At 41.6% G+C, this 13,042-nt stretch overlaps 2 protein-coding genes across 3 annotated transcripts in view; one reads left to right on the top strand and one right to left on the bottom strand.

Moving 5' to 3' along the window:
- Positions 1-5,011, top strand: part of LOC124116201 (retinol dehydrogenase 7-like) — a 52,724-nt gene extending 47,713 nt beyond the window's left edge. Inside the window, exons 2-5 of one of the 2 annotated variants that reach the window (XM_046477454.2) lie at positions 473-803; positions 1,263-1,521; positions 1,892-2,055; positions 2,878-5,011. In XM_046477454.2, coding sequence (XP_046333410.2) covers positions 482-803; positions 1,263-1,521; positions 1,892-2,055; positions 2,878-3,101 — 969 coding nt within the window. In that variant the 5' untranslated portion in view covers positions 473-481 and the 3' untranslated portion in view covers positions 3,102-5,011. Of the gene's footprint in view, positions 1-472; positions 804-1,262; positions 1,522-1,891; positions 2,056-2,877 lie in introns of those variants that run through there. The other variant, XM_046477453.2, reaches the window with a different exon arrangement.
- A 4,702-nt stretch (positions 5,012-9,713) lies between these two features.
- Positions 9,714-13,042, bottom strand: part of LOC124116200 (sodium-dependent dopamine transporter-like) — a 44,451-nt gene continuing 41,122 nt past the window's right edge. The window contains exons 13-15 of the mRNA XM_046477452.2: positions 12,053-12,153; positions 11,153-11,323; positions 9,714-10,367 (exon numbers count right to left, since the gene is read on the bottom strand). Coding sequence (XP_046333408.2) covers positions 10,230-10,367; positions 11,153-11,323; positions 12,053-12,153 — 410 coding nt within the window. The 3' untranslated portion in view covers positions 9,714-10,229. The remainder of the gene's footprint in view (positions 10,368-11,152; positions 11,324-12,052; positions 12,154-13,042) is intronic.

Here is a 13,042-nt window from a genome sequence, read left to right as displayed (position 1 = left end):
AAGAGTGCATGTAGATATATCAAAAGTATACAAGCCTTGACACTTATACCAATTAGATGTGGTTTTGCATCCCAGTTGATGCTACTGAACATTGTGAGATAATCCCTCCCTGTAAGTTCTGATGTTTAATGTTGCTTATGGGCTTAAGGGTGTTCTGACAGTAATCACATTATGAAAACTTAAGTGAGACTGAAACTGTGAATTGCTGATTTGTCTCCATGGAATTAGTTGAAATGTGTGTCAAGCAGCATGGAAGCGTAAAAAGTTTCAGTGCAGTTAATATCAATTTGGGTATTTAGCTCTACTACAAAACTTATGCTAACACCATTCAAATGTTAATTTCTTACATGTACATTTCTTTATTTTTTTTAATTGTACGGACGTAGAACATGTATTTTTCGATAATAATTTGAGAATAGTTCTATGTTCAACCATGAACAATTGTGAATTTTTGTTTCACTTTCCACATCAGGTATTCAAGATGGTGTGGCTGTACGTTGTAGCTGCGGTCGTGGTGGTTTTCTTTCTCCTGAAGGAGTTGATGAGACTTCCAACTGTCGGCAAATATGGGGAGCGTTATGTGTTCATCACCGGCTGCGACACGGGCTTTGGGAACCAGCTGGCCAAACGACTGGACTCTCTCGGCTTCAGCGTGTTTGCAGCATGTTTCTCTGAAAGAGGAGCGGACGAACTGAGGAAAGTGTCGTCTGCCAGACTGAAGACATTGTCGCTGGATGTGTCCAAACCTGACAGTATTGTGAAAGCACGCGCAACTGTAGAAAAGCAGCTTCCGCCAAATAAAGGTAATCAATAACCTTAATATAAGTTGGACATGCATCTGACAGTTCAAAATACAGGATTGTAACCACCGGGTATGTGAGTGTGGCCTGTTACTGACTGTTATACATGATTGATGGTATGAGCATGGCCGATGTAACCAGGTCATGATGACACACAGATAACAGATTGCACAATGAGCCCCACGATCCTCGGTTTACTCGGCACTTTCGACCATGGTGCACTGGAGATCGCCAGATGTGCCACATAATCGCCATGAGGTTAATTACATAATAGATTATGTACGTCTCTAAGTAAAAACTTAAACGATGTTTGAACCAAACATTGGCTTGACACGTTGTACCCATGTGCGAAGTCGCCCCGGGACTTCGGCGTGACAGGCGAATTAACCACTAGACCATTCGATCTGTTTTCCGTTTGCATTAAACACATCAACTCTTAAACCCCTGTTTCTTGTCGCACAGGTTTATGGGCAATTGTGAACAACGCAGGGGTTCCAGGCGCCATAGGAAGGACAGACTGGCTGACCAGGGCGGACTATGAACGTTGTCTGTCCGTGAATCTGTACGGTGTCATTGACGTCACAAGAATCTTCCTGCCGCTCGTGCGCAGAGGTAAAGGTCGCGTTGTCAATATATCAAGTATGATGGGAAGGATAGCTGCCGCTACTGCTCCGTATGTTGTGTCCAAATATGGTGTTGAAGGCTTTACAGATTGTCTCAGGTTTGTACACTTACAGCGATATATATAGACGATACTTATCTTTGGACGATACTAGTATATTTATATGGTGTATGTGTTTAAATTCACCTTACAGACAATACTCACTGGGTGCTGAATACGATATGGCGGAAATCCAAATACAACGTTTAGGTTAACAAAGTCATACGTTATATGCAATGATTCGTTACCAGGTGATGACAAAGATGTTGAAGAGATTTTTCGAAAAATATATATATAGGAATAATTTGATAATATTTTGACGATCCAGTTTAAGCTACAAGATGTGACGGATTGGAAAACGTAGGGATTAGCTGACTTCACCTGTAATTCACACATACCAAACTTCATGTTATTTTTCTTTTAATTTCAGACGCGAAATTTTAAAACAGGGTGTAAGTGTCCATTTGCTGGAGCCTGGATACTTCAAAACAGATATTTTAAATATGGACGCCATTAAGAAGTCCTTCGAGAAATGTTTCAATCAGACAGATCCAGAAGTACAGCGTTACTACGGAAGCGAATATGTCCAGAAAAGTATGGTTGTAATTTATGTATCGATATTAAATAACGAATCGGATTTTTTTAGTTTTCCCGAGAAAAGACGTCATAGCTCAACACTCTATTTGTGATCAATTATTGAGAGTAGGTCCCGATTAAGTCATGCGTGTCGTGAAATACGATAAAAATTAGGTACGTTTGTTTGTTGTTTAACGCCACACTAAGCAAAAGTCCAGCGTACAAGTGTCACTTGGCTGATTGTGTGTCATCCTACTCTGGCGTCGCGGATAGGTTCTTGTGCTATCAACCATAACACTGTTGTTCCTGTCCAATCTATATTATTTAAAGGCCATGGTTATAAAGCTGGAATATGGAGGACTGGTGTAAAACAGTATTCATTCATCTTGCATGACTAGTCAAATTAACATGACTTAGTTGTTTGTTAAAGGAAAAAAACATAAATGAACAGAAAACAAAGTTTTAGGCGCAAACAAATGTGCGGTTTTTGTGGAGTAATAATAACATTGTAATAATTGCCATGCAGATAACATATATATATGTTTAGGGATGTTTCTGGTGCAAATATTGTCGGAAATTGTAAGCAATATTTTCGTTTCGTTAGAAGTGCAGTCACCAAATAATGGGTGAGACGCCATGTGCATTCACGACCCTTTCACTAAGAAAATCAGTGAAAGTGAAGATTATTTAAAACAAGATGTTAATTGATAAAAAAATGAAGTAAAGTAATGAATTCATGTGTCAAATCAAATTCAATTAAACCATGTGTTTTATTGCACTTCCAATTGTTTTACGATCACAATACTTTTTGGGTTTCAATTGGTTTTCTTTCATATCCAGTGAACACCAGGATTGATGAGATGTTGGAGAAAGTGGCGTCCCCCAAGACGCACCTGGTGGTGGACGCCTACACACACGCCATCACCGCCATGTTCCCTCGCACACGCTATCTCATTGGAAACGACTGCAAATACTTTTTCAGACCCATGTGGAACCTTCCTGAGTGGATCTCTGACCGGGTGCTATCTGCCAATTTTGTGGTGCCAGAGGGTGCCATGCAGTAGAGCATACGGGAAGAAACAACAGTTAATATTTTGTTGCGTAATCTATTGATTAAAAATGTGATGACCGCTCAATGAGTCACACCACGACTCATTTAATGATACAGTTGAAATCTGAATGTATAGGAGTATTTGTATTTGTTCGAGTCGACTTCACACATTATCGTGTGATATGTGATAGGTGAGGCACCGGCTACCAATCTGTGGATGTCCGTGCCATCAATAACAACATGACATGAGAATGGATTAAATGGCCAAATGTGTGCAGGTGCTAGTGGGCTACAGAGCTGCTAGTTAAGTACACGGAAAAAAGCTACCGTTGCCAATGGGGATCAGCATCTACCGCTTACCTGCCCTGGTAGCATATTTAATTTTAAGAATTGCTACTGTTGCATGGCAACTACCATGCTGTCAAAAGTAGCTGCTGCTGCTTGCATAAGGCAGCTACTGCTGCCCGGCCAGAGATAGCATAGTTACCAATAAGTAAAACCATTGTGGCGGCCACCACAGCCGGCCCAAATGTCAACTAACACTGACGTGACTACCGCCGCCGGCCAATTTAAGTGGCAATTGGTTTCCCAACCACGCCACAAAGCACCAAAGTGCTACCCACTCCCACGGCCAGGCGATAGACAGTGATAGCATAGCTGTCCAGCTTGCCTAGATAGGCAAACGAAACACTGACCTTTGGAGACACCATCCTCCTATTAGTGTAAACAAGTGCCAGGGCATGCAACAAATTGTCCGTAAACGCACGCACCTTTTTTGGCTGAGGTGGACGCCCTCCCAAGTGTATCATGCCTGACTGATTGCAGAATCTTGGGATATGGCACGGTTGATGTTCTTACGCATCCCCTCGGTCCTGATTGGATCTCTGGCATTGTGTCAGTAGCGACTGGGCAGCATTGTGGATATGATGGTCCTGGTGTCAGGAAGTTGGGAGTCATATCCCAAAGATTGAGGCCACCATGTCAAAGTAGAATTGGCTGCCCTTGACTGTGCACTATTGACCATGGAGACCGGGTGAAGGACGAAAGCCCTGGGGCTGCGGCATGTCGCCTTGACCTGTGCATCTAAGATGGTGTTCAGCTGCTTCCACCTCATTCCACCTCGCGCCAACCATAGCATACTCGGTTGGTCCAGACTAATGCCCTTCGGAAGCAAGTACTGCCGTGCCCTTGCCATATAGCTGGAGCCAACCATTCAAACTCTTGTAGCTGATGTGCGGACCGGACATAAGGCATTGATGCCTGTTTGGTGTGTGGACCATGTGTGTGGACAGTGATTGTTGTAGGAGTCAACCAGACTCTTGCCTCACATCAGCCATACGTTGCCCGGGATAGGTGCTGGGTTCTGGACTGCATATGGCGCTCAAGACATGCGCGACACATCAAAACTTAGTTCCTGAAAAAGCTGGTGGAACCCTTGACGAAAAAAGTTAAATTAGACCACCTACATGTTAATGATATATACAGAATATGATATCATTCAAGATATGATGGGACAAGCTATGAAATTGCTAATGTGTTGTGTGATATGACATGTTGAAATGTGATATAATATAGGTATGATATATGGTACGATGGTATGTATGGTATGTTATGATATGATAATGGTATATGAAATAATACTATATAGTATGATCTTATAATAATGATACAATATGATGTGATGTTATAGAATATGTTGTATGATATAACAAGTTGTGATATGTTAAAATAGAAATTATGAAATTACAGGGTATGGTATTGTACTGTATGTGTGAAATTATGTGACTGTGTTGAGATGCGATGTGGAATGACGTGAGGTGATTTGGTGAGATATGTACATAAATTGTATAAAATTGTATATTCTTCAAATTGTACTATAGGCCTGTGGCCTCTTCAGTACGTGAAATAAAGATAAAACAGATATCATTCATGATGTTCATAATGATGGTGATGAAGAACATAAAGTGCAGGGTCTTGAACACATTCGGGAAATTACACAGCAGAACTGACAGAAAGATATATAGGCAAAAAGGAAAGACTAGGAAGGACAAGGGCAGCGTGAAAGGTTGATAGAAGGAAAGGGAAAATGGATGGGGCGTTCTTGGGTCGACTGGCTACAGCCATACGTTACGTGAGCTATTTCGGGGAATAACGTTGACAGAATCAATGATTGCAACTGTTTGCACAGTAAGCAAGTGCGGGATGTACATATAATTCAGTGCATTTCAGTGCAAAAACATGTGAAACTTACTTTGTCTGACAGTTGCTGTATCATGTGATAGACATGGTGTTTAGTTACATCGTTTATCTCCCCAGATGTACAAAACAATTATAAGTATTTTATACACGACACGTAGTTTTGGGGTAAAATAATTTATTGTTTCCATCAGATCAACTCCTTCGACAACCAGAAATTGTGGCCAAGGTTCTACATTAAAGACAAATTCATCATCAGAAGACAAAACCGAATCTGCATCAATATAACTTCTTTTTGTTTTTGTACGAGAACCAGTGAACTGTGAGGTAGCCATAATGAAAGTAAAATTATTCAACACCCCTGCTCCCAAACCATCATGGAGTGTTTACAAGGACGGTGTTGAAGTGGCAACCACCTACAAACACCATAGTCGTTGCCCAATTTGGTCGCCTCTTACAATCAGCAATGGGACTGCTACTCTGGGTCCCAACGGGGCGAGATGATGGGACACATGACCTTCTAAAAGATGGATCTGGTGGTGGACGCCAACACACTCGCCATCACCGCCGTATTAATATACGCTATCTCGTTGGTAACGACTGCAATTACATATGCAGATCCCTGTGGAATCTCTCTGAGTGAATATCGTACCGTATCTTGTTTCTAAGATTCGTGAAGCCTGAAGGAGGACAATGAGGGCTGAAAACAAACACGGATTTGGTCTGAAGGTGGTGCTGGTATTTTGATGGAGGAAAGGGTGTAGGGTTTCGAGTAGGTCTAGGGTTTGGACGAACGGTTCCTTTATGGATAGGTTAAGGATCCAGGTAAAAGGCTCGGACTAGGGCAAAGGTCAGGACTATGACTAGGGGCCCCAATGTCTATTGAAAACCCGAACACATGCTGAGTCTACACAGATGGGACATATTTCACCTTTGAGATTGTCATGGACACATATGAACTCGAATAAAGCCTATTTTTAAGAGCTATTCATGTTGTTACTGTAAGACACGTAACGTTGCTCATGAATATTTTGTTATTGTACATAATTAAGTGTTGGCCATGAATATGCTGTTACTATAGCATATGAAATGTTTGTCATAATTTTGTTATTACTGTACATAATTAAGTGTTGGTCATGATTATATTGTTACTGTACCATACGTAATGGTGGCCATGAATATGTTGTTATTGTACATAATTAAATCTTTGTCATAATTTTGTTGTTACTGTACATAATAAAGTGTTGGTCATGATAATTTTGTTACAGTAAATAGTTAAATGTTGGTCACGATTATGTTGTTATCGTACCATACTTAAGGTTAGGCATGGGTATGTCGTGGAGTGTAGAAAAACAGGCATGACGACCTACACTTGGAGTATAGGCCTGTCAACCTCCAAATGAAGAATCGGAGCAGATGCATGTCAACCTCTGCGTGGAGTTTAGAAGGACAGGCATTTCGATCTCCACGAAGAAATACCATAGGCCTCTGTGCATATTGTCAAGTATCAGTAACACGAGTGCAGTCCCATTTATTTTTATTATAACGTGATATTAAAAATAGGAGTACATGAATGTGAACAATCACCGAGTAGCTGCATGAATCAATGTTCAAGTCCAGCAGAGTTAATAAGATTAATAATCTCTCAATATCGGAACAGGGATCACAAAGATCTGGCTTGGTAAATATTTGTCATGTTGGAAATCGAACCTCAATTTGGAGGAATTAAGCACTCAATGTCCCACAGTAAGGGACCCGTAAAGATTCCGGGGTAGAATAGGTATTCAGCAACCCACGCTTGCCGTAAAAGACGACTAAAGAGATCGGGTGGTCTGGCTCGCTGACTTGGTTGATGCATGTCATCGATCACAATTGCGTGGATCGATGCTCATGATATCAATCACTGGATTGTCTGGTCCAGATTCGATGATTTACAGACCGCCGTCATATAGCTGGGATATTGCTGAGTGCGGCGTTAATCAACAAACCAACCAATCAACCAACCCACAGTGAGAACAGGTAGTACTGTGATCTACAGCTCTGCACTTTGCTGTGATACCTGCCCCACTGGTTGCACCCTTCACAAACACATGCAAAGGCAAGTCAATTGTTCTAAAAACACAGGGACATATAGTATAAGTGAAAATAGAGAATTGCATCGGACATAAGTTTGGTCACTGTTGGAAAACTTTTCTAAGGCCTTGATTGTTGTAACCCAGTTTGAGATATAGTCTAATAGAGAGAGAGCATATTGTGAATTGTCAAATGCTGGAGTTCATTCATCGAAAGTTGACGATAGTAAAGTTGGAGTCATCCCTAGGGCTTCTTGTCAGAAAGCCATGTGGAAATATTTTGTTGCTCTATAATTGCATGTTCAAGTCAAAATATGAAACAGTTGAGGCCTTTCCACTGGTCGCCATTTTGTCCAGTTCAGGTGGGTAAATCGGTTGAAGGAAATTGACTATTTGACCATTATTGAACGATATAAGATCATCGATATACTTGACTGAAGTTTAAGTTTCAGTAGCCGTATTCTTGGCCTTATTCTTTTGTTTTGTCAATTCGAGCAGAAATTCAGAGATATATGCATAATTTACATGCATAATTCTTAAGGCAAAAACTCAACAAGAAGGGGAGCACAACTGGTGCCTATGGAAAATGTCTTCGTCTTGTGTAAATGTCCTGTCCATTTATTTCACACAGATGTTATCAATGAAAACGTCAAGCATTTCACATACTGTTTTCTCAGTAAATCCCAGGTGACATTTGCTTTCACTTTTGACAAATGACCACCTCCTTTGGCTAGTGGTAGCGCGTCCGCCCGTCTGGGGTTCGGTCCCGGCCGCGTCATATCAAAAGACGTTGAAAGATGGTTTGTATTGTTTCCCTGCCTGGTGCTAGGCAGTAAGGGGCTAGAACAAGGACTGGTCGGCTCGGAGTCAGTATACTGTGTCTGAGTAGGGTATTCATGTTAAACTGCGGCATTGTATCTCATTGGGCCTGCACTAAGAAAGGTCCGGACTAGTACACGAAGACACACACACACACACACACACACACACACACTAACACACTAACACACACACACTAACACTAACACTAACACACACTCACTAACACACACACACACACGCACACACGTCGCTATAAGTGCAATAATATAAACGCGACGTTTAACCCCCTTTCACCTCAAATTTCACCCAATTATCAACTCTGTAAATCGTAACAACGTTTCGTGTCAAATAATAAATAATATACTGAACCGCAAAAGAAACGTCACCTCAAGTAACATTGCATGAAGAGTTGTCATTTAAATATCTGGGTAATTTTTGAAGTTTCTAAAATTTACATTACCTTGAAAAATCCGGAAAAATGAAATTTGATGATAAAAAACAAAGCAGATGACAATGAAACCGATCGCCCAAACGCATCACGGCAACGGCAATGGTAACCCGATGTAGTTCCGTGCGAATTGAAACGCACATGCGTTCCCCCATTTCTTGCCCTATAAAAATCCACCCAGATCGGATAGCATTCATTCGTTATTGAATTGCTGCCACATGCCATGATTGACAAGAAATCAGCGACACCAAGCCCTTGGATGATTGCAAGCTGGACAAACCGTCCGGCAAGAAGCCAATGCATCAAGTCCACGTAAGGACCATATACAGGCTCAAGCAACGGTACCAGATCACCAACAGATGACCGACCACGTATTGGAAGACCAAGGTTCACCACCCGACGTCAGGGTCGTCAGATTGTGCGACAGCATCTTCAACATCGCTTTGTTACTGCTGCGGAAACTGCTCGACACACCATGGAGACACACAGGCGACACATTAGTGCAGATACCGTGCGTCGACGATTGACGAGCTGACGCCTCCACTGTCACAGGCCATACCGATGACCCACTCTGACACTACGTCATCGCCGGGACCGTCTTCAGTGGGCAATACAGCACCAGCCTTGTCACCACCACCAGTGGAGAAGAGTCCTCTTCTCAGACGAGAGCCGTTACTGTATTTCAACAGCAAATGGCAGAGAGAAAGTCTGGCGACGCCGTGGGGAACGTTATTCGGATGCTTGTGTTGTTGCGAGAGACTCGGGGTATGGTCCGAGCATCATGGTGTGGGGTGGATTTGGTCTTGCACAGAGGGTCGGCCCTGTGGTCATTCAGAACATCGGTCCAGGGAGAGGCAATTGTGTCACAGCAGCTCGGTACATTGATCATGTCTTGAGACCACACGCCATACCTCATTTGGCACATCGCTGTAACCACCAGTTTCAGCATGATAACGCCCGTACCCACACTGCGAGAGCAACAAGAGACTTCCTCCAGCAGAATGGCATCAAAACCATGCAGCGGCTTGCCCTCAGTCCCGATTTAAATCCCATTGAGCACCTGTGGGACGAGATTCAAAGACGGCTGAATGACGTCCGACCAAGGCCGACAACTGCAGCTGAAATGTGTCAGGCGTTCCTCAGAGTGTGGACCCAAGTGCCTTTGGCCTTCATCAACCGCCTCATCCATTCCATGTATCGACGTTGCACAGCAGTCATCCAAGCACATGGCGGACAAACGAGATTTTGACTTGTGATGCCATTTTCTCAGAGACTAGTGTTGTTTTTCACTTTAAGAACATTTGACACTTTAATTGCAACTATGATAATCAGTTTTGCCAAGTTTCATCTTTTTAATATGTCTCAAAGTATGTTTACAGTGTTTGGACGAAAAAGGTTTCTCATATATCTATCCATGGTGACGTTTCTTTTGCGGTTCACTATAGTTGACTCTCGTGTGTACAAAAGTGAAAAATCAAATGTGTTAACAATATTGAACTCGGTTCTCTTTTGAGATTGTAAATATTAATCATCAAATATCCCTCATGAAGCTGGCACGCCGTGATATAAGTGAAATATTGTTTAAAGCGGCGTTAATCCCGACTCACACACTCGATGTCCGTTCTGATGGAAGATATCTCTCTTGTTCAAGGGCCATTGGCTGAAGGACTTCATCTGTTGTACTGTCACTTGACGTCCTACGTATCCAAGACGGATCCGGAACCAGGGCATGTTTTAGTTTCTGAAATGTCGTTTATTGTGTCAATACATCAAAGATTTATTTAATAATTTATAAGCTTCAGATTGTTTGTAGACTATATATAAAGTAACTTATTCTATGTTTCCGACTTGATAAATCAGAGTGAGTGAGTGAGTTGAGATTAACGCCGCTTTAAACATTCCAGTTATATCACGGCGTGTCAGCTTAATGTGGGAGGAAAGCCCGAAGTGATGCAGGTCTCAGACGTTTACCACTTCGGTGAAACCCATGAGCCTGGGTATGGTGCTGACAAACCTAGAAACATAATCGGGGCGAACCGGGATTCGAACCTACAACCAAAGGTTTCTGGCGTGCCCAAGGGACGCAACTCTGCACAGCGAAACGCAGCGCCTTGGACGACTGGGCCACCCGTGTCCCCGATAAATCAGAAATGTTTGACACAGTAACATTAGGACAACAAACATTCATCTGGAAATTAAATTTTGATCAAATCAGAGTGAGTGAGCGAGTTTGATTTTACGCCGTTTGTAGCAATATTCCAGCAACATCACGGCGGGGGAAACCAGCTATTGGGCTTCACACATTGAACCCATGTCGAGTCTTCGGCGTGACGACCGAACACTTTAACCACTAGGCTACCCGACCTTATAGATTATATAGTTTTCGAAGTGGTGTAGACCAAGCTGTAGAATGGTCGGAATCATGTTAGGTTCGGACATTTACTTATGCAAATGTGATTATTGAATGCGATTCTTACATCTAAAACATATACCTTTGCAAATGTTCAAATGAATGATTCAACTTACCATTTTTAGAGTGTTTCCACTTGATCTGAAGACAGTTACGCCGAAAACGATAGGAAGCGGAACCAGAGAGCAAAGAGATACCATCCAGCCAACTACCGTAGCCCAGGGAGGGTAGTCATAGTCACCATACTTAGGAGGCCGGTATGAATACAGGGAATGGCAGAAGATAATCTATAAAAAATAGTGATCAAATCATGAAGTACTGTCTCTACTTAGCGAATGTCATAATCATATTATTGTTAAACATATTCATATTATATGCATGCGATTTAGTCATGCTATTAATAACTGAATCATAAAAAATATGAAGGTGAGGATGCACTATAGAATAAACGTCATTTTACAATATATCTAGTTAATATACCTTCTTCGATGCAGTCAATTATCGCGTTGAAAATGTCACCACATTAAATATGGAGTTCTCTGTGTCCATGTGCATATTAAAATTCTATTGACTTTATGTTGGCGTACTAGGTATGCTTTTATAAATTCCACCCCAAGGCAAATAAGGTCTCCAGCTCTTTGCAATATTCCAGTAATATGAGGGCGGGGTACACCTGAAATGGGCTCTATGATCAGTGGCTGACTTCTTCACAGCATGGGTACAATGTGTGAGGTCCATTTCTGGTGTCCCACGCCGTGAAATTGCTGGAATATTGCTAAAACGGCGTAAAACCATACTCACTCACTCAATATTCTTCACAGACAGATGAAATGTTACCGACTGTAGCGTAAAACATAAATTATAACTCAAAATGATTTTTTTACTATTTATGTTTACTTCGGAATGTACTTAACACGATCGTGAAATAGGTCCTGATATCCAAATAACCTTCGTGGAGGTGTTTAATGGGGTTGAATTATATTGTTTCATATATATTTAGCTGTTGTGAAGCATACCAGTAGAAGCAGAGGGCAGATGTACTTGATAGAGATTATCATCACGCGGGGAACAGACTTTCCCCACATGGAATTGATGTCCTCTTGAAGCCTTCTTGCGCCTGAAATGTATAATGGTCTAATGGTAAATAACTATGTCAAGTACATGACTTGTATGTTTTTAACTGCTATGTAACATCAAGTATATTCGGAATGAAGGTTGAAAAAGATCTTCCTGCCCTGAATGAAAGTCATGACGGGAACCATTGAGACACAGAGCCACTCCTCCTGCAGAGCTGAACAGTGTTGGTCCTATACGTGAGGCTCTTCAGGCCATTAACGCACGCCGCGTCAGAATTCACCCCACAGTTCAATGGAGTATAGGCCAGGACTTTCGAATTCTTAATCAACTGACACAAGCGCTGTGTGTTGACAGACGAAGTATTATTGGAATTTAACCTGATTCAGGGTCCATGCTGGTAGCAAAAGTATTGTGATCTACCTTCAGTTGCTGGCGAACAATAGCACTTTTCATATTGTATTGTTCCATTTAGTAGTATCTTTTTATGATTGTATGCTAGTTTTAAATATCAATCTGTAATATTCTAGTTATTTTACTGTCAATCGATGACAGGTTTTTATTTAGTCTAAATATACTCAACAACAAAAGTTCCTGTGACACCAATATTTTAGTGTATTTTTCAAACAAGTAAAGTTTGGTTTTCAATATTGTAGAACATGTATGGTATCAAGTCACAAAAACGCAACTGCTACAGAAAAGCATGCATTCCATGCAAAGGTTGGCTCTTATGCAAGTCCCATGCATTTCACTACCCAAGAATGGGTATAAAAACATGTGTCTAAATGGGATTCCATATGCATTGTTTAGCATCGTGCTGACAACAACCACTCAGAAAAACAATAAAATTACGCAATTAATCAACATTACGAAATATCACGCCTGTCCGAAAATGAGCGTCTGCGAGCCATTGGTTAGCCTGAAGCAGGATC

The sequence above is a fragment of the Haliotis rufescens genome, unplaced genomic scaffold (genome assembly GCF_023055435.1).
Source record: "Haliotis rufescens isolate VD_foot unplaced genomic scaffold, xgHalRufe1.0.p SCAF_10, whole genome shotgun sequence".
NCBI lineage: Eukaryota > Metazoa > Mollusca > Gastropoda > Lepetellida > Haliotidae > Haliotis > Haliotis rufescens.
The sequence above is the reverse complement of the archived record's forward strand: the minus strand, read 5'-3'. Positions and strand labels throughout refer to the sequence as shown.